The sequence below is a fragment of the Gorilla gorilla genome, chromosome 10, assembly GCF_029281585.2.
Source record: "Gorilla gorilla gorilla isolate KB3781 chromosome 10, NHGRI_mGorGor1-v2.1_pri, whole genome shotgun sequence".
In the NCBI taxonomy this organism is placed as follows: Eukaryota; Metazoa; Chordata; class Mammalia; order Primates; family Hominidae; genus Gorilla; species Gorilla gorilla.
In genome coordinates, this window is record NC_073234.2 from 43,854,767 (window position 1) to 43,875,148 (window position 20,382).

General features: G+C 48.9%; 1 protein-coding gene across 3 annotated transcripts in view; it reads right to left on the minus strand.

The window, feature by feature from the left end:
* Positions 1 to 16,653, minus strand: part of MARS1 (methionyl-tRNA synthetase 1) — a 26,194-nt gene extending 9,541 nt beyond the window's left edge. Inside the window, exons 1-12 of one of the 3 annotated variants that reach the window (XM_055359283.2) lie at positions 16,122 to 16,402; positions 15,745 to 16,007; positions 14,830 to 14,920; positions 14,594 to 14,672; positions 14,381 to 14,515; positions 13,968 to 14,043; positions 13,560 to 13,732; positions 13,295 to 13,401; positions 7,006 to 7,122; positions 6,656 to 6,859; positions 4,762 to 4,963; positions 970 to 1,044 (exon numbers count right to left, since the gene is read on the minus strand). In XM_055359283.2, coding sequence (XP_055215258.1) covers positions 970 to 1,044; positions 4,762 to 4,963; positions 6,656 to 6,859; positions 7,006 to 7,122; positions 13,295 to 13,401; positions 13,560 to 13,732; positions 13,968 to 14,043; positions 14,381 to 14,515; positions 14,594 to 14,672; positions 14,830 to 14,920; positions 15,745 to 15,853 — 1,368 coding nt within the window. In that variant the 5' untranslated portion in view covers positions 15,854 to 16,007; positions 16,122 to 16,402. Of the gene's footprint in view, positions 1 to 969; positions 1,045 to 4,761; positions 4,964 to 6,655; positions 6,860 to 7,005; positions 7,123 to 13,294; positions 13,402 to 13,559; positions 13,733 to 13,967; positions 14,044 to 14,380; positions 14,516 to 14,593; positions 14,673 to 14,829; positions 14,921 to 15,744 lie in introns of all 3 variants that reach the window. The other 2 variants (XM_063693872.1, XM_063693871.1) reach the window with 2 other exon arrangements.
* Positions 16,654 to 20,382: the final 3,729 nt, after the last annotated feature.

Consider the following 20,382-nt stretch of genomic DNA (forward strand, 5'->3'; position numbering starts at 1 on the left):
GAGGAATCGCTTGAACCTGGGAGGCAGAGGTTGCAGTGAGCCGAGACCGTGCCATTGCACTCCAGTGTGGGCAACAAGAGAGAAGCTCCATCTCAAAAAAAAAAAAACAAATTAGGAGGTCAATGCTGGACACAGCTGCTCATGCCTGTAATCCCAACACGTTTGCAGGCAGAGGCAGGAGAACTGCTTGAGCCCAAGAGTTTGACACCAGCCTGGGTAACATAGTGAGAACCCATCTCTACAAAAGCATTTTAAAAATTAGTCAGGTGGCCCAGTGCGGTGGCTCACACCTGTAATCCCAGCACTTTGGGAGGCTGAGCCAGGCAGATCATCTGAGGTCAGGAGTTCGAGACCAGCCTGGTCAACATGGCAAAACCCTGTCTCTACTAAAAATACAAAAATTAGCCAGGCATGGTGGCGGGCGCCTGTAATCCCAGCTATTCTGGAGGCTGACGCAGGAGAATCACTTGAACCCAGGAGGCGAAGGTTGCAGTGAGCCAAGATTGCGCCATTGCACACCAGCCTGGGCGACAAGAGCGAAACTCTGTCTCAAAAAAAAAAAATCAGTCAGGCATGGTACTCAGGAGGCTGAGGTGAGAGGATTGCTTGGTCCTAGGAGATCAAGGCTGCAGTGAGCTATGATCATGCCACTGCATTACAGCTTAGGTGACAGAGTGAGAACCTATCCCTTAAAAAAAAAAAAAGAGAGACATAAAAATACTTTTATATGCATATGACATTTCTGAATAGACACAAAGGAAAATGAGTAGTAAATACCTCTCGCAAGTGGGCCTGGGGCTTTCACTTTGTGCCCTTTAATCTATTTCATCTCTTGACAATAGTATGTATGTACAATTCTTAATGGAAATTTAAAACTTTTAAGAGTAGTCTGCTCTCAGTATTTGTGGCTAAGGCAGAGGGGACAGAAGAGGCCTCCTGAAAACTAGGTTGAGAGAAAAGCTCACTTACCTTAGGCAGGTCCAGAAACAGGTGCTGGGTCGACTGCACCACAGGGCATGATCGGCAGACTTTACACTGAGGCTTCTGCGAAGGAAAATTCCAGAGGACAGATCAGGCCTGCAGGCCAGGGGAGGGGTCCAGGCAAGGGGAGGAGCAGAGAGGGATTAGCTCCTCAGTCTGCCATCTAGTTTAGCTTCAGGCTCACACTCCAATAACTCTACTATGTGGCCTGCTCTAAACATGGAGACTCAAATCTTCTCAGTATAACTCCATTTGTTCTCAGAGTTTCAGATCTCTGTCCCATCACACCAGAGTAAAAAAAGCATTCTCTGAGCACAGGCTAGGTACAGAGCACTGCACTGTACTTGGCTGTGTGAGGGGAGGAAGGAGTGATGATGTGAAGACATAGCCCCTCTCTTTGAGGAAGCTGCAAGTCAGGGAGAGATGGCTTATATAAGAAACAAGTGTGGGCCGGGCGCGGTGGCTCACGCCTGTAATTCCAGCATTTTGGGAGGCCGAGGCAGGCGGATCATGAGGTCAAGAGATTGAGACCATCCTGGCCAACAGAGTGAAACCCCGTCTCTACTAAAAATACAAAAATTAGCTGGGCATGGTGGCGTGCACCTGTAGTCCCAGCTACTTGGGAGGCTGAGGCAGAATTGCTTGAACCTGAGAGGCAGAGGTTGCAGTGAGCCAAGATCATGCCACTGCACTCCAGGCTGCTGACAGAGCAGACTCCGTCTCAAAAAAAAAAAAAAAAAAGGAAAAAGACACGAGTGTGGCTGAGCACCGTGGCTCACGCCTATAATCCCAACACTTTGGGAGGCTGAGGCAGGTGGAACACCTGAGGTCAGGAGTTCAAATCCAGCCTGGCCAGCATGGTGAAACCTCGTCTCTACTAAAAATACAAAATTAGCCGGGTTTGGTAGTGCGCACCTGTAATCCCAGTTACTCAGGAGGCTGAGGCAGGAAAATCGCTTGAACCTGGGTGGTGGAGATTGCACTGAGCCGAGATCGCGCCATTGCACTCCAGCCTGGGCAACAAGAGCAAAACTCCATCTCAAAAAAAAAAAAAAAAAAAAAAAAGAAACAAGTGCAGATCTTTACAAAATAAATTTATTTGTCTGGCATAAACTAACTATATAAACATGGAAGGGTGACGGCTAATGGAGTGAACAGTTAGGTGGAACTAATGAATGAAAACTTTCGAGTTTTTTGTTGTTGTTGTTTTTTCCATCTTTCAGAGAGGGCTTTGTAGTAGAGTTTTGTTGTTGTTGTTGTTGTTGTTGTTGTTTTTGAGACGAAGTCTCACTCTGTTGCCCAGGCTGGAGTGCAGTGGTGCAGTCTTGGCTCACTGCAACCTCCACCTCCCGGGTTCAAGCGATTCTCCAGCCTCGGCCTCCTGAGTAGCTGGGATTATAGGCACGTGCCACCGCACCCGGCTTATTTTTGTATTTTTAGTAGAGATGGAGTTTCACCATGTTGTTTAGGCTGGTCTCAAACTCCTGATCTCGTGATCTGCCCGCCTCAGCCTCCCAAAGTGTGGGGACTACAGGCGTGAGCCACCGTGCCCGGCTTGTTTTTTGTTGTTGTTGCTTTTTTTTTTTTTTTTTGAGACAAAATCTCACTCTGTCGCCCAGGCTGGAGTGCAGTAGCGTAATCTCAGCTCACTGAAACCTCCACCTCCCAGGTTCAAGAGATTATCCTGCCTCAGCCTCCCTGGTAGCTGGGATTACAGGCACGCACCACCACACTCAGCTAATTTTTGTATTTTTAGTAGAGGTGGGGTTTCGCCATGTTGGTCAGACTGGTCTGAACTCCTGACCTCAGGTGATCCGGCCGCCTCAGCCTCCCAAAGTCCTGGGATTACAAGCGTGAACCACCACACCTGGCCCCAAGTGAGTTTTGATCTGAGTTTTTGAAGGTGAGAAATTATAATTCCTCAGGACCTCTCTCCTGAACTCCATATGCCTAATATCCAACTGTCTACCTGACTTCTCTGCCTGGCTATCTAACAGGCATCTCAAGCTTAACAAACCCAAACAGTATGGCTGCATCCCACCTGAAAGTCTGTTCTCCTCACTCACGTTCACAGATGGTACTACCATCTACCCAGGCCAAAAACTTACAAGGCATCTTTTTCCTGACCATCCCAAATTCCAGTCTATCCAACTCCGTGGAGTTTACCTCCAAAAATATACCTCAAGTCTATTTTTTCTTTTCCATTTCTAGTGCTACTAACCTAGTGCAAGCCACCATTATCCCATTTCTGGGTTGTAGCCTTGTTGCCTCCAAATCCTTCTCCATACTTTTTTTTTTGGTGGGGGGGGAACAGTCTTGCTCTGTCACCCAGGCTGGAATGCAGTGGCAATCTTGGCTCACTGCAACCTCCGCTTCCCAGGTTCAAGAAATTCTTCTGCCTCAGCCTCCCAAGTAGCTGGGATTACAGGTGTGCGCCACCATGGCCTGGATAATTTTTGTGTTTTTTTGTTTTTTTGTTTTTTTTTAGACAGAGTCTTACTTTGTAACCCAGGCTGGAATGCAGTGGTGCAATCTCAGCTCACTGCAACCTCTGCCTCCCAGGTTCAAGTGATTCTCAAGCTTCAGCCTCCCAAGAAGCGGGGATTACAGGGGTCCGCCACCACACCCAGCTAATTTTTGTATTTTTTTAGTAGAGACGGGGTTTCACCATGTTGGCTAGGCTGGTCTCAAACTCCTGACCTCAAGTGATCTGCCCACCTCAGCCTCCTAAAGTGCTGGGATTACAGGCGTGAGCCACCGCACCTAGCCATTTCTGTATTTTCAGTAGAGACAGGGTTGTCATGTTACAGGCCAGGCTGGTCTCAAACTCGTGGCTTCAAGTGATCCACCCAGCTTGGCCTCCCAAAGTGCTGGGATTATAGGTATGAGCCACCAATACCCAGCCCCTTCAACATACTTTATTTCTTGCTTCCGTGCCATCCATTTTCCACAGAGCAGCTTGTCATTCACCAGAATAAAATCTAAATTCCCACAATGGCTTCACAGGCCCTGGTGATCTGGCCCCTGCCGTCTCTCTCACCTCATCTCAGTCTACCCTCCTCCTCACTCACTGTGCTAGTGCTATACTGGCCTTGCCAATTCTGCCTTTTCAGCTCTTAGCTGCCTTATGGCCTTTGCATTTCCTAGTCCTTCCGCTTAGAACATTCTTAACCTCTTATTGCCTGGCTTGCTCCTAATTCTTTGGTTAAACTCTCAGTTCAAATGTTACTGCCTCTGAAAAGCCTTCCCTATCTACCTAAGTTAGATCTTCCCCCAGAAGTCACTCTCTGTCACATTTTCCTGGCAGTTTATTCTATATCATTTCCTTAGTGTTGGTCTCCTGACCATACTAAATAAAATCTGTCTTGTTCATTGCCATACCCCCAGCACGCAGAATTGTAATTGGCCTATTCTAAGGACTCAAAAAATGTATGTTGAATAAATGAATGAAGAAATAAATTAACAAATGGCTAGAAGAGAAGATATTTAAAGAAGAGAGAAGGATCTAAACAAATGTAGATCAGGTGGTGTGATGCAAGACCAAAGGTTGGGAAATATAAACTCAACTTGTCTGTTTCTTAGCACAGTGCTCAGCACATAGTAAGTGCTCAGGGAGTATTTTTCAAATGAACTCAATGACGAGTTGCTGAGATGGGGCAGAAAGGGCCACTGGTTAAAGGTCTAGAATGCTAAAATAAAAATCCTAAATGGGACAAGAAGGGAGTCCCTTAAAAATAAGGACTGTCTCCTTCCGGGCTCCCACGGAGACCCTCCTCTTACCTTAAGCTCGACAGCATTGATGAGCTTGCCACACTTGTCACACTGGTCACCCCGAGCCTCCTCATAGCCACAGAAGGGACACACGCCCTCCACGAAGCGGTCAGCCAGGAAGCGAGCACAGTGCTCACACCGCAGTTGCTCCACAGTATCTTGCAGCACAAAACCTCGTTTCAGCAACCGCTGGAAAATGTCCTGGGTGATTCTGGTGAGGTGGGCCAGGGATCAGGAAGAGACAGTCAGAAGACGTGGTGGACTCCTTCCTCCTGCCACTCCAACCAGGGACCCAAACTCAGTGACAAAGAAATCAGGCAGAAGGCTCCTCAAGGAAAAGGGCATCTATTCATCTTTTGAGAGTTTTACTGGATGAGCTCAGACCCATCACACATATTCCCCAACTGCCCACATAATCTTTCCCCTCAACACTTTAGAATTCACTTTTGTTGAATACAGATTTATCTGTTTTGTATTTTTCATTGACAAAAATCTCCAATAGGATAGGACTGTGTCTGTTCTTTAATATATCCTAAAAATTAAGTCAGTCCAAGTGCTAAACTAAACTGCATAGCACTATCAGTTGGCGGCCTGTCTACTATGTAAAGTTTTGGGCGTTTTTTTGTTTGTTTTGAGACAGAGTCTCGCTCTGTCGCCCAGGCTGGAGTGCAGTGGTACGATCTCAGCTCACTGCAACCTCAGCCTCCCGGGTTCAAGCAGTTCTCTGCCTCAGCCTCCCAAGTAGCTGGGATTACAGATGCCCACCACCAGGTCCAGCTAATTTTTGTATTCTTAGTAGAGATGGGGTTTCACCATGTTGGCCAAGCTGGTCTTGAACTCCTGACCTCGTGATCCACCCACCTCGGCCTCTCAAAGTGCTGAGATTACAGGCGTGAGCCACTGCGCCCAGCCCTTTTTTTTTTTTTTTGAGACAGTCTCGCTCCGTCACCAAGTCTGAAGTGCAGTGGCACTATCTCAGCTCACTGTAAGCTCTGCCTCCCGGGTTCACGCCATTCTCCTGCCTCAGCCTCCAGAGTAGCTGGGACTACAGGCGCCCACCACCACGCCTGGTTAATTTTTTTTTTTTTTTGTATTTTTAGTAGAGACAGGGTTTCACTGGGTTAGCCAGGATGGTCTCCATCTCCTGACCTCATGATCCGCCCGCCTTGGCCTCCCAAAGTGCTGGGATTACAGGTGTGAGCCACCGCGCCCAGCCCCAGCCTTTTTTTTTTTTTTTTTTTTGAGACAGAGTTTTGCTCTTGTTGCCCAGGCTGGAGTACAATGGCATGATCTTGGCTCACCACAGCCTCCGCCTCCTGGGTTCAAGAGATTCTTCTGCCTCAGCTTCCCAAGTAGCTGGGTTGACAGGCATGCGCCACCACGCCCAGCTAATTTTTGTATTTTTAGTAGAGATGGGATTTCTCCATGTTGGTCAGGCTGGTCTTGAACTCCTGACCTCAGGTGATCCGCCCGCCTCGGCCTCCCAAAGTGCTGGGATTACAGGTATGAGCCACTGCACCCGGCTATGCAAAGTTTTTATTAGGATGAGTATTAGGCAGAGGAAGAATGAGTTTATGTGTTATAAATGCATACAGGAGTGGGAAAAAGTGTCTTAGACTTCAGGACACAGAGAGGAAGGGAGGCACTAGAGGAAAGATAGATATTTCCCATCAGCCTGCGTCTGGTCTCTGCCCTCCCTCAGCTGCTCCTTCAGCTCCTGGTCAGGCTTCTACACATACCATCTTCCCTCAAAAATGCCTGGATAACTGCCCAGGGTGATATTGAGATCCTAAGTTTAGGAGTGCCCAGACAGCCACCCGGGTTCCTTCTGTCTCCAAGATACTCTCACTGTTCCCAGTCTCAGCCTTCAAGCCCCATTTCTGCCTCATTAGAGGAAACTTACTTGGTCTGCTGTGGAGTGGTGGTGCGACCAAAAATATCAAACGAAATGTTAAACCAGCGGTAGATGTCAGCATGGATGATGTGGTACTTGTCGCAGATCTCCTGGGGGGTTAGTCCCTCCTCCAGAGCCTTGGTCTCTGTTGCTGTACCATACTCATCTGTCCCACACAGATAGAGGGTGTTCCACTGGCGGAGGCGAGAGTACCTGCAAGGGAATATGGTGATCGCTAGGGGGCCCCGCTTCAGCGCTTCCTTGTCCTTGGGATCTCCCCAGCCCCACCCTTGAGGCATCCTATTCCCCTGGGACCCGCCCTTCCCTTAGGAGGTCTCTCCCCCAGCAGCTGGCTCCACCTGGCAAAGACATCGGCACTGAGCACACAACCAATGATGTTCCCAAGGTGGGGGACATTGTTGACGTAAGGGAGGGCACTGGTGATGAGCACATTCCTTTCCCCAGCCACAGGCAACCTAGTAAGGAAAGAGGAAGAGAACAGTGCATGGGGGGATGTGAGGGTCAACAGGGACGAAAAGTGCACAGAACGCCCGGACACAGATTTGTTCTACTGTCATGTGTTCATGTACACTTGAAGTCTTTCTGCACACGAACCCACAGGACCACAGCTTCCCGAGGCACTCTAAGATCCCCAGAGCTGCAAATACAGGGCACTGCCACAGTGAGGAAGTCTCCTGTACTGCTATGAAGGAGCCTTGTTCAACACCAATTTCTGTCCCTTTTACTGTCATGACTGCTTGTTTTCTATTACCTCATTCTCAGGCTCAAACTCTCCCTAGACTCTGTCCAATCATTACCCTCTCACCACTCCCAAGAACACTTTCCCAGCACTGGCTTCTCCCCTTCTTTCCAGGTACTATGTTACTATAATCTCTAGCCACTATCTGAAATCCAAAGAGCTCACCAGCCTAGATACGACCCGTAACAAGTCCTTTTGTACCGACTCTCTAACCCATGTCTGTCACTCCTCATGGCCTAACTCAAACCAGCAGGCACCAGTTTTGCCTTCACCGTCACCCTCTCCTTCCCACTTTTCCAGATCGTTGCTGGTCATGCCATTCAACCTGCTGTCTGAAGGCACTCAATTCAGTATTCCTTTTCAAGTTTCATCGTCCTTGACATCTGAGCTGTACACATCCTGTGTCAACATCCCCTCTTTAGCACTGACACTACACTAAGGCTCCTATCATCTTTCCAACCATTCTTAGCCTACAGTCACTGCCTCCCCGATTCCCTCACATTAACCTCAACCTTTCTTCCCAGCTGCTGCTATATATCCCAATAGATGGCCCAACTACTTCCTAGAACATTTTACAGCTTATTTCCATAAAACATATCTCACTAATTTCTTGTGCATCCATCACCCTTTCTCCCCATAACTGAATATCGTAACTTTCTCTGAAATCCAGCTTAGAAATCACCTCCTCCAAGAAAACCTTCCCTCACTGATGGCCATCTTCCCACACAGTCTTTTTTGTATCCCAACCCCCTAACCACTTTGTACCATATTGAGTAGTGCTCCTTTTGTGTTACCCTGTCACTTATCTCTCAGAATGAGTGTGCTTACTGCTGTGGCAAGTATAGAGGCAAATATGCCCTAGGTTCTGCTCCCAAGGGTATTACATTCTATTATGTAACTGCTGACTGGGATCAGTGTAATGAAGAGGTGCAAAGTGTCAAAGGAGATCAAAGGAAGGCAAGCACTCTAGCCCAACACAGCTTAGTCTACCCATAGGATCTTCAATGCCAACTGTCTCCTCCTCCACTTATGCATTTAAATGTATTTGCCTGTATACATGCCTGAGAAAGGTTATCTTTTTTTTTTTTTTTTGGAGACAGGGTCTCCCTCTGTCACCTAGGCAGGAGGGCAGTGGCACAACACAGCACACTGTAATCTTGAACTCCTGGGCTCAAAATGATCCTTCCATCTCAGCCTCCCAGGTAGCTGGAACTTCAGGCAGGCATCACCGTGCCTGGATACTTTTTAAATTTTTTTTGTAGAGATGCAGTCTATGTTGCCAGGACTGGTCTCGAACTCCTGGGCTCAAGTGATCCTCCCGCCTCAACCTCCCAAAGTGCTGGGATTTCAGGCATGAGCCACAGCAGTGCTTCCTATTCTATATGAGCCTTGAAAGTGCTTAGTATTGGCCGGATGCAGTGGCTCACGCCTGTAATCCCAGCACTTTGGGAGGCTCAGGCAGGCGGATCACGAGGTCGGAGCTCAAGACCAGCCTGGCCAACATGGTAAAACCCCGTCTCTACTAAAAAAGTACAAACAGTAGCCAGGCCTGGTGGTGCGTGCTTGTAATCCCAGCTACTCAGGGGGCTGAGACAGGAGAATCACTTGAACCCAGGAGGCAGAGGTTGCCGTGAGCCTAGATTGCGCCACTCACTCCATCCTAGTGAGACTCAGTTTCAAAAAAAAAAAAAGTGCTTATATTGCCGGGCGCTGCGGCTCATGCCTGTAATCCCAGCACTTTGGGAGGCCGAGACAAGTGGATCATGAGGTCAGTTCAAGACCAGCCTAGCCAACATAGTGAAACCCCATCTCTACTAAAAATACAAAAAATTGCTCCCTCTCCCGTCTCCCACTTTCCACGGTCTCCCTCTGATGCCGAGCCGAGGCTGGACTGTACTGCTGCCATCTCGGCTCACTGCAACCTCCCTGCCTGATTCTCCTGCCTCAGCCTGCCTAGTGCCTGGGATTGCAGGCGCATGCCGCCACGCCTGACTGGTTTTTGTATTTTTTGGTGGAGACGGGGTTTCGCCGTGTTGGCCGGGCTGGTCTCCAGCTCCTGACCGCGAGTGATCTGCCCGCCTGGGCCTCCCGAGGTGCCGGGATTGCAGACGGAGTCTCGCTCACTCAGTGCTCAATGTTGCCCAGGCTGGAGTGCAGTGGCGTGATCTCAGCTCGCTACAACCTCCACCTCCCAGCCGCCTGCCTTGGCCTCCCAAAGTGTCGAGATTGCAGCCTCTGCCCGGCCGCCACCCTGTCTGGGAAGTGAGGAGCGTCTCTGCCTGGCTGCCCATCGGCTGGGATGTGAGGAGCCCCTCTGCCTGGCCGCCCAGTCTGGGAAGTGAGGAGCGCCTCTTCCTGGCCGTCAACCCGTCTAGGAAGTGAGGAGCGTCTCTGCCCGGCCGCCCATCCTCTGAAATGTGGCGAGTGCCTCTGCCTCGCCGCCCCATCTGGGATGTGAGGAGTGCCTCTGCCCGGCCGCGACCCCGTCTGGGATCTGAGGAGTGTCTCTGCCCGACCGCCACCCCGTCTGGGAGGTGAGGAGCGTGTCCGCCCGGCAGCCGCCCCATCCAGGAGGTGGGGGGCAGCCCCCGCCCGGCCAGCCGCCCCGTCCGGGAGGTGGGGGGCAGCCCCCGCCCAGCAGCCACCCCGTCTGGGAGGTGGGGGACACCTCCGCCTGGCCACTGCCCTGTCCAGGAGGTGGGGGGCACCTCTGCCCGGCCGCCCCGTCTGGGAAGTGAGGAGCCCCTCTGCCCGGCCGCCACCCCGTCTGGGAGGTGTACCCAGCAGCTCATTGAGAACGGGCCATGATGACGATGGCGGTTTTGTCGAAAAAAAAAAGAAAGAAAAAAAAAAAAGAAGTGCTTAGTATTAAACTGAATCCACAATATATGCTCAAGATATACTCAAAACAAGGCTGGGCGTAGTGGCTTACGCCTGTAATCCAAACACTTTGGGAGGCCGAGGCAGGTGGATCCCCTGAGGTCAGGAGTTTGAGACCAGCCTGGCCAACATGGTGAAACCTTGTCTCTACCAAAAATACAAAAATTAGCCGGGCATGGTGGTGTGCACCTGTAATCCCAGCTACTCGGGAGACTGAGACAGGAGAATCACTTGAACCTGGGAGGCGGAGGTTGCAGTGAGCTGAGATCACGCCACTGCACTCCAGACTGGATGACAAGGTGAGACTCTGTCTAAAAAAAAAAAAATTAAAATTAAAAAAAATATATATATATATATATACACACACATACTCAAAACAAGCAAAACAACAAGGATGGACTTTCATAAATTCATTCAAATGTTATCAATATCTACAGAACATTTGGCCCTGTGCTAGCAACTGAGCCCCATAAAAGAGACATCTCTACCTTCAATGAGCTTACAAATTAGTGAAGAAACAAACATGTAATGTGACAATTACAACATAATATGACAATGGGACCTCCCAGAAATTGAAGCACTTAAGACTGTCTCACACTCTATAGAGAAGGAAAAGGCAGAACTCCTCTCTGCAAGAAGAGCTGTGCATCAGGCAGGTAAGATGCTGGCATTCCAGGGAGAAGGAACAGTATGCATAAAGGCACAGAGGTGAGAGACAATGGTATGATGCCAGCCCCACCTGCCTCTCAAAACTCATTTTGACCCATGTGCCCCCGACTAACCAGCCTGCTGCCACTGTCCTTTTAGGAATTCCTTAAGAGGCAAACTCTCTTGCTCCTCAGGTCTTTGCATATTAGATTTCCTCTCTCTGAAACACCCTCTCTCTACTCTTACTCTTGCCTAACTAGCCCCTACTTATCTTGCAAGTCTCAAATTTGTTTACATCTGTGTGTGTGTGTGTGTGTGTGTGTGTGTGTGTGTGAAATGGAGTCGCGCTCTGTTGCCCAGGCTGGAGTACACTGGCGCAATCTCCACTCACTGCAAACTCCGCCTCCCGGGTTCAAGCGATTCTCCTGCCTCAGCCTCCTGAGTAGCAGGGATTACAGGCACGAGCCACCGTGCCCAGCTAATTTTTGTGTATTTAGATAGAGACGGGGTTTTGCTATGTTGGCCAGGCTGGTCTCGAACTGCTGATCTCAGGTGATCTGCCGCCTTGGCCTCCCAAAGTGCTAGGATTACAGGCATGAGCCACCGCACCTGGCCGTTTTAAGTCTTCACTCAATGTTTTAGAGAGGCCTCTAAATTAGTCACCTCTGATATTTCCTCGCATAGCAACCTCTTCTTTTCCTTCATTGGACTTTTTTTTTTTTTTTTGAGACAGAGTCTTGCTCTGTCTCCCAGGCTGGAGTGCAGTGGCATGATCTTGGCGCATTGCAACCTCCGCCTCCCAGGTTCAAGCGATTCTCCTGCCTCACCTTCCCGAGTAGCTGGGACTACAGGTGCCTGCCACAATGCCCGGCTAATTTTTGTATTTTTAGTAGAGGCAGGGTTTCACCATGTTGGCCAGGCTGGTCTTGAACTCCTGACTCAAATGATCCACCCACCTCAGCCTCCCAAAGTGCTAGGATTACAGGCATGAGCCACCGCGCCTGGCGTGGACTTTTCAAAATGTGTAATTCTACATTTGTGTGACAGTTTTTAAAATACCTGTCTATCCTACCAGACAGAAAGTCCCATGACAGCGGAGATCCTGTCTTGTTCCCCTCTGTATACCCAGCTCCTAGCATGCAGGGACTGGAAAGGAGTAAACACTCAAATGTTTATTGAATGGCAAACATACCCAGAACTGTAAATAATTTCATTTTGATGGAAAAAACTGCATATGTATAAATATTATCTTAGTGTAGCAGGAGAGTGACAAAATATGTTACTGAGCCTTCAGTCAGGGGCCTTGTGAATTACACAAAGGAACCATCGATAGAATACTAAAAAGGAGTGATAATAGTCTGTGCAGTTTTAAGCAGTCACTCTGGAGGCAGTGTGGAGTACAGAGTGGCAGGGAAAGAGGATAGCAGATGACAAGGTCTGTTAGTATCTGTGTAGTGACAGTGACAACAGAGAGGAGAAGGGGTGGATTCAAAGACTACTTAACAGTTAGAGTCAATGACTTGGTAAGGGAATGAATAATACAGCTAGGGAGAAACGAAGAAGTCTAGATAACACCAAGATTTCTGGCTTGGATTTTTAGGTGGAAGGTGGAGGCTGTTCAACAAAGGCAGGTGAATAAATAAAAGGGCATTTAGCAGGAAAGGTAACAGGTTTGGTTTTGGATATGTTGAATTTGAGATGCCTGTAGAGGTGAAGGAGTCTAGGATAGTATGGCAAATGTGTCTGGAGTTCAGAATACAGATCTGGACTGGAAAAATAGATTTAGCTCCTATCAGTGGGTAAAAAGTAGCTGAAAAACATGGGTGCAGGGCCGGCACAGTGGCTCATGTCTGTAATCCCAGCACTTTGGGAGGCCGAGGCTGGTGGATCACCTGAGGTCAGGAGTTCGAGACCAGCCTGTCTGTGCAACATGGTGAAACCTCGTCTCTTCAAAAAATTAGCCAGACGTGGTGGTGCACACCTATAATCCCAGCTACTTGGGAGGCTAAGGCAGGAGACTCGCTTGAACCCGGGAGGCGGAGGTTGCATTAAGCTGAGATCGCGCCAATGCACTCCAGCCTGGGCAACAAGAGCGAAACTCCGCCTCAAAAAAAAAAAAAAAAAAAAAAGGATAGACAAGAAAAACATGGGTGCGGATGGGACAGATGGAGTGTCCAAAATGATAGGCTAAGAGAAAATGTAAAAAAAAAAAAAAAAAAAAAAAGAGATGTAAGAATTAAAAGGAGAGGATGAAAAATTAAAGAGAGATCAGCAAACGGGACCTAGCTAGCAGGTTCTGGCTCTATCAACAATTTCCACTACAAAATCAAGCCCCACTCACATGTGCCATGTCTACTCACACTGGATTCTGCTGGGGCCGCAGCGGGGGCAAACTTTCTAGGCCCTTCTCCCAAGCAGTAACAGCCATAGCAATCTCCTCCTCAGATAGGGTAGCCAGCTCCTCCTCCTATAAAGAGTGGAGAGAATCCCTTACCAGGTGAGGAGGGCCCACAGGGTAAAGAAACTTTCTCCTTGCCACTACCAGAAAAAGTCAGTGGCCATGCTCAAAGTCCATCTCCTAGCCACCTCCCACCTCAGGCCCCAAGGCTCTGCCCTGTTCCAAACCTCAGGCTCATTGGTGACAGCCCTTCCCTCAGGGGGGCTGGGCTGGGGCTGCTTTTGGAGGTAAGGCCGGAGAGCCAGGACACCTTGCTGTTTCAGTACAGTCTCTGCAGCTCGCTGACATGGCTCCTGGGTACTCAGTGTCTGGAACCAGCTGTGCAGGGCACTCAGCTCCTCTGTGGGTATGGAAGAAAAGAAAATCAGCAAACATAAGGACCTGGTAGGCAGGAGCGGGCATCTTTCCCCTTCTTTGTGAGGTTTCTCCAGTTGCTTTCCCCAGTTCCCTCAGCCATCTTCTGCTATAGTTGCCCAGTCAAGCTGTACCTTGAAGGGAGTTCTCAGTATTCTACTGCCCATTCTGTAACCCCTACACCAAGCTCCTAGGGTTGGAGTGATATGCACAGTTCTCACCAGGGAGGTAGGCGGGATCTTGCAGTAATGGGTACAGGGCTCCCCACAAAACAATGTCGGCTAGAGATTCTGTCTCCTTTGTTGGGGATAGAAAAGGAAAATGTACACAAATGAGACACTCAGTTTCTTCCCAATGGTAATATCTAACATTTACTGAGCACTTTATATGTCAAGCACTGTATTAAGCACTTTATATGATCTCACTTAATCCTCACAATAACTCACTGAGATAGGTACTAATATTATCCCATTTCACAACTGAAAAAAATTGAGGATTAGAGAGATTAAGTGATTTGCCAAGATTACACTACTAGTAAGTGGCAGTGTTGGGTTCGAACACTCTGAATACAGTCTTCCCTCTTAATCCTTACACCATAAGCCTTCCCCAGTCCTCATCTCAAGACCCAACTCACCCCAGCCAGGAAAGGACAGTTCTGACGACTCAAGCTGTGGTCAATGTGAGTCAGGGCTCTCCGCACTGAACCAAGAACATCTTCCCCCTTCTTGCCTTGGACCACTAAATAGTACAGGGCAGCAGACAAAGCTGGCTAAAATGCAGGGGACATGAGTCAGGATGGCCACGCAGAACAAGGGCCTGCCTGACATCCCCCATACCTTAGTCCTACCTGCAGCTCTGTCGCTTCCCATTCCAGCCACTGGTTAGTGAGGTCATCTTGCTCCCAGCCAGATAACAAAAAGAAATATCTGCCCAGAGAGAGAGCAACAGATGATGGACTTAGAGGGGCCCATTTAGCCCATTTCTCATCACACAGGGAAACAATGGCTGCAAATAAAGCCACACAAATGACAGTGAGGCCTGATTTGATTCAGCCACCTCCCTACACCAAGGACCAATACTGACCGGCAGATTGCACTAGTGGAGAAGAGGTAGTTGCCACTATCCAGCTGCAAGACAGGGACCTTAGGCCGGGTCAGGAATGGGACCACACAATCTGATGCAAGAATGGAAAATGGGTTTAAAAAAAAAAAAAAAAGGAAAAGAAAAGAAATACTTTGTCAACTTAGGATAACCTTGCATTGTTCAGTGAGTAAAAAAAGAAAGATGGGCAGTCTCAACCCAGAAGTTCCAGGATAGGACCACTGAAAGGGGGTGGTCCGGAATGGGCTGGAGAGGCCAGCAGGTGTTCAGCTGAAACTGCCAGCTGGAAGCAACAGATGGGGACTGCAGAGGAAGTGGTGGTATTGGGATAGTGCTGCAGCCAAGAATTTAACGACTGAAAGTAACTGGGATATCTTCATAATTATCTGAAGGTCACAGTGGGAGAACAAAATTAAAAGAACTGAGAAGGCTTACAAGAGAACCTCCTAAGAGTCACCCAAACAATCGGCTGAGAATGAGAAGAGGTAAACAGAAAGGAACGTGTATGTGTGTTAGGAGGGGAGAGAGGGATTTCCTAAGAACACAAAAGGGTGCCTGGGGGCTGTCATGCTAGTAACTAAAGAGCAGAGGGGGATGCCTGATAGGTGTAGGAGAAGGTTGGGAAGGGAAGAGCAGTTTACTGGGGTGAGGCGGGGACCGGGAAGACGCAAGAGGAGAGGAGAGAGATAAGGGAAGGGTATTATATTGAGGGTAATTAAAGGAAGTGAAAGATGTGACTGGGAGGGAAGAAGGCGTGGAGTGATCAAGGATAATAGGAGAAGTGGTCGATTGGGGTGTGTGGCGAGGGCTAGGGGTTTGGCAAAGACAGCTACAGAGAATCTGGCGTGTTTCGGTCCCGCCCCCCCATCCACCGCCCACCAGCACCAGCACGAGTACCTTCCGGGCCTACAGTGCTGATGAGCACCTCTGCTCTGCCCCGGGCTCTCCCGGCGGCGGCCAGCACCGGCAAGCAACCCGGGACGCCCTCACTCACGAACAGTCTCATTTCGCCGTGAATCCCACGCTGATGCAACCGGAACCGGCCTCCCGCTTCTGAGTTCAGCGGCCTCCGCGAGGCACGCCGGGAAATAGAGTTCCGTATTAAGCCACTGCCAGGGCACCGCTACCGGAAAGTAGACTATTCCTCCCATCATGCAACGCTAGGACACAGGAAAAGACTATCATCGAGATGAAGAGGCCGCAGATGCGGGCTAGAGTGCACTTTTTTTTTTTTTTTTTTTTTTTTTTTTTTTTTTTTGTGAGAGGGCGTCTACCTCTGTCACCCGGGCTGAAGTGCAGTGGCATGGTCTTGGCTCGCTGCAACCTCTGCCTCCAGGGTTCAAGTGATTCTCCGGCCTCAGCCTCCCATGCAGCTGGGACTACAGGCACGTGCCACCACGCTCGGCTAATTTTTGTATTTTTAGTAGAGGCGGGCTTTGACCACTTTGGCTAGGCTGGTCTCGAAGTCCTCACCTCAGATGATCCGCCCGCCTCGGCCTTCCAAAGTGCTAGGATTACAGGCGTGAGCCACCGCGCCCGGCCTAGAGCAGCACTTTTTTTCTGGAGATCCAGAAGAGACGTTTAGGTTTTAGGGCAAGTCGCACTTTTATCCTCTTACGCTGCTGGAGGGCGGTGACTGAAGCCGCGGCTGCTTCTCTTGTCGTTGTGGAGAATGAAATGGCCATGTCATAACAGCAGCTACTCGCAGTGGCTCTCGATGCAAGCTCTTAACGGTCAGAGTTTTAGAGTTCGGAGTTACCATGTGCGGAATTACTTTAGTGACAAAGTGGAAGTTAGTGTACATATCCATCCTATCAACAACAACAACAAAAATGTACATAGGCCGGGCGCTGTGGCTTATGCATGTAATCCAGCACTTTGGGGAGTCGAGGCGGGCGGATCACCTGAGGTCAGCAGTTCGAGACCAGGCCGGCCAACATGCTGAAACCCCGTCTCTACTAAAAATACAAAATTAGCTGGGCATGGTGGCAGGCGCCTGCAATCCCAGCTACCCGGGAGACTGAGGCAAAAAAAATCGCCTGAACCCGGGAAGCGGAGGTTGCAGTGAGCCGAGACCGCGCCATTGCACTCCAGCCTGGGCAACAAGAGGAAACTCCGTCTCGAAAAAAAAGAATGTAGACAAGTAAAATATTAATACCAGTCTGAGTTCATATACAGCTCGACGTCTCATCAAATGGGTAGAAGAGCATCTCTTTTTTTTTTTTTCTTTGAGACGGAGTCTTGCTCTGCCCCCCAGTCTGGACTGCAGTGGCGCGATCTCGGCTCACTGCAACCTCCATCCCCCGAGGTTCACGCCATTCTCCTGCCTCAGCCTCCCGAGTAGCTGGAACTACAGGTGCCTGCCACCACGCTCGGCTAATTTTTTGTATTTTTAGTAGAGACGGGGTTTCACCGTGTTAGCCAGGATGGTCTCGATCCCCCGACCTCGTGATCCGCCCGCCTCAGCCTCCCAAAGTGCTGGGATTACAGGCGTGAGCCACCGCGCCCGGCCAAACATCTCTAGGGAAAAGATGAAATTAAGAAGTAAGGCCGGGCGCGGTGGCTCACGCCTGTAACCCCAGCACGTTGGGAGGCCGAGGCGAGCAGATCACTTGAGGTCAGGAGTTTGGGACCAGCCTGGCCAACGTGGTGAAACCCCTTCTTTAGTGAAAATACAAAAATTAGCTGGGTGTGGTGGTGCACGCCTGTCATCCCAGCTACTCAGGAGGCTGAGCCAGGAGAATCACTTGAACCCAGGAGGCAGAGGTTGCAGTGAGCCGAGATCGTGCCTCTACACTCCAGCCTGCACAACAGAGCAAGACTTCGTCTCAAAAAAAAAAAAAAATTGAGATTCAAGATGGCTAAGAGTTTGGCAATAAGTATATATTATGCAAGGAAGCACATACCTGTTATTGAGAAAGGGACGCTTCTTATTCATCTTTATATTATTTTAAGAATAATTAATATCTAATAGTACTTATGAGCTAGGCACTGTTTTAAGCACTTTATATTTGATCTCAGAAAATTCTATGGAGGTTCTGGGCCTTTTGAAGCTAGCCCATAAGAAGTTTTGCAGCTTCAGTTGCAGGCTATCTAGCACACTGGTAGCTTTGAGCTGCCATGTAAGAAATCCTACCACTTTGAGCTGCCATGCTAGAGAGGTCTCACGTAGATATTCTGTCTGACAACTCCAGCTGACCCCAGCATTCCAGTCATCCTTACCAAGGTGCCAGACTTGTGAGTGAAGCCTTCCAGACCAGCCCACCTGCCCACTGAAAACTCTTAAGTGACCCTTGGTAGGGTCTCAAGGCCACATGAGACAGAAGAATCACCCACCTGAACCCTACCCAAATTTCTGCTCCATACCTATACAATTGTTAAACTATAATAAAATGGCTGTTGTTACATTAACAACAACAAAACAAACAAACAAACAAAAAACTAGGCCAGGCCCAGTGACTTATGCCTGTAATCCCTGTGCTTTGGGCAGCTGGATCACTTGAGCCCAGGAATTCAAGACTGCCTGGCCAACATAAAAAAAATAGTTTTTTTGTTTTTGTTTTTTTTCAGATGGAGTCTTACTCTTATTGCCCAGGCTGGAGTGCAATGGTGTGGTCTTGGCTCACTGCAACCTCCGCCTCCTGGGTTCAAGTGATTCTCCTGCCTCAGCCTCCCTAGTAGCCGGGATTACAGACACCTGCCACCATGCCCGGCTAATTTTTGTATTTTTAGTAAAGACGGGGTTTCATCATGTTGGCCAGGCTGGTCTCAAACTCCTGACCTCAGGTGATCCGCCCGCCTCAGCCTCCCAAGGTGTTGGGTTTACAGGTGTGAGCCATCACACCTGGCTGAGATGCTTTCCTGTGCATGTAACCTTTCAGCTGAGATCTCAGTGATGCGTAAGAGTTATCTAGGTGAAGACTGGAGGGAGTGGAGAAGGGACGTGTTTCAGGCAAAGGAAACAACATATGCAAAGAATCAAAGATTTCAGTGCACTTTAAGAATGTGAGGAATTCGCATAAGACTGCAGTGTGGAGTTTGTGGTGGAGACTGTGAAAAGGGTAGAGAGGGAATCTGTAAATGACATTATAAAATGTGGAAAGTTTAAGTCAGGAGAGTAGCAGGGCATATGTGTTTTAGAAAAGTCACTCTGGCTGCTGTGTCAGGAATGGTTGGAAGGGGAGCAGAACTATATGCAATGAGAACTATATGCAATGAGACTAGTTAGGAAATTATATCATCCAGGCTAAAGGAGTGGTAGTTGTGGGGATAAAAAGTAGGTAGATTGGGAAAATATAAATTGAAGTGTTCAGTAATCAATTGAATCAATGTGGGTGGTGAGGAAACAAGATAAATTCAGGTTGGCTGCTAGGTTTCTGGCATGGGAAATAGGGCATACTTTCTATGTGCTACAACAGATGATAGTATTTCCTCTATCATAGTGATCATTATTACATCGTATTTTCATTGTTATGAGTGGGCAGGGATCATTTTTTTTGTTTTGTTTTAAGACAGAGTCTCGCTCTGTCACCCAGGCTGGAGCACAGTGGCATGATCTTAGCTCACTGCAACCTCCGTCTCCTGGATTCAAGCAATTCTCCTACCCCAGCCTCCCAAGTAGCTGGGAGTACAGACACCTGCCGCCACACCCAGCTGATTTTTGTGTTTTTATTAGAGATGGGGGTTTCACCACATTGGCCAGGCTGGTCTTGAACTCCTGACCTCAGGTGATCTGCCTGCCTCAGCCTCCCAAAGTGCTGGGATTGAGCTGGATGTGAGCCACTGCACCCGGCCCCATATTTACCATCTTAATTGACGATGCCTAGCACATAGTTCCTGCCTGGCATATATGGTAGTAAACATTCAATAAATATTTATTAAATTATTTTATTTATTTATTTTGAGACAGGGTCTCACTCTGTCGCCTAGGCTGGAGTGCAGTAGCACTATCACGCATCACTGCAGCCTCAACTTCCCAGGTTCAATAGATACTCCCACCTCAGCCTCCCGAGCAGCTGGGACTACAAGGCACACACTGCCATACCTGGCTAACTAAAAAAAATTTTTGGCCGGGTGCGGTGGCTCACGCCTGTAATCCCAGGACTTTGGGAGGCCAAGGCGGGTGGATCACGAGGTCAGGAGACCGAGACCATCCTGGCTAACACAGTGAAACCCCGTCTGTATTAAAAATACAAAAAATTAGCTGTGCATGGTGGCAGGCACCTGTAGTCCCAGCTGCTTGGGAGAATGAGGCTGGAGAATGGCATGAACCCGGGAGGCGGAGGTTGCAGTGAGCCGAGATCACGCCACTGCACTCCAGTCTGGGCGACAGAGCAAGACTCCGTCTCAAAAAAAAAAAAAAAAAATTTTTTTGTAAAGGCAGGATCTCACTATGTTGCACCTCAAGCTCCTAGGCTCAAGTGATATTCTGCCTTGGCCTCCCAAAGTGCTGGGATTATAGGTGCGAGCTACTGTATCAGGCCAATATTTATTGATTTCATATTAAACTAAATAGTGGTATTGGGAGAGAAACAG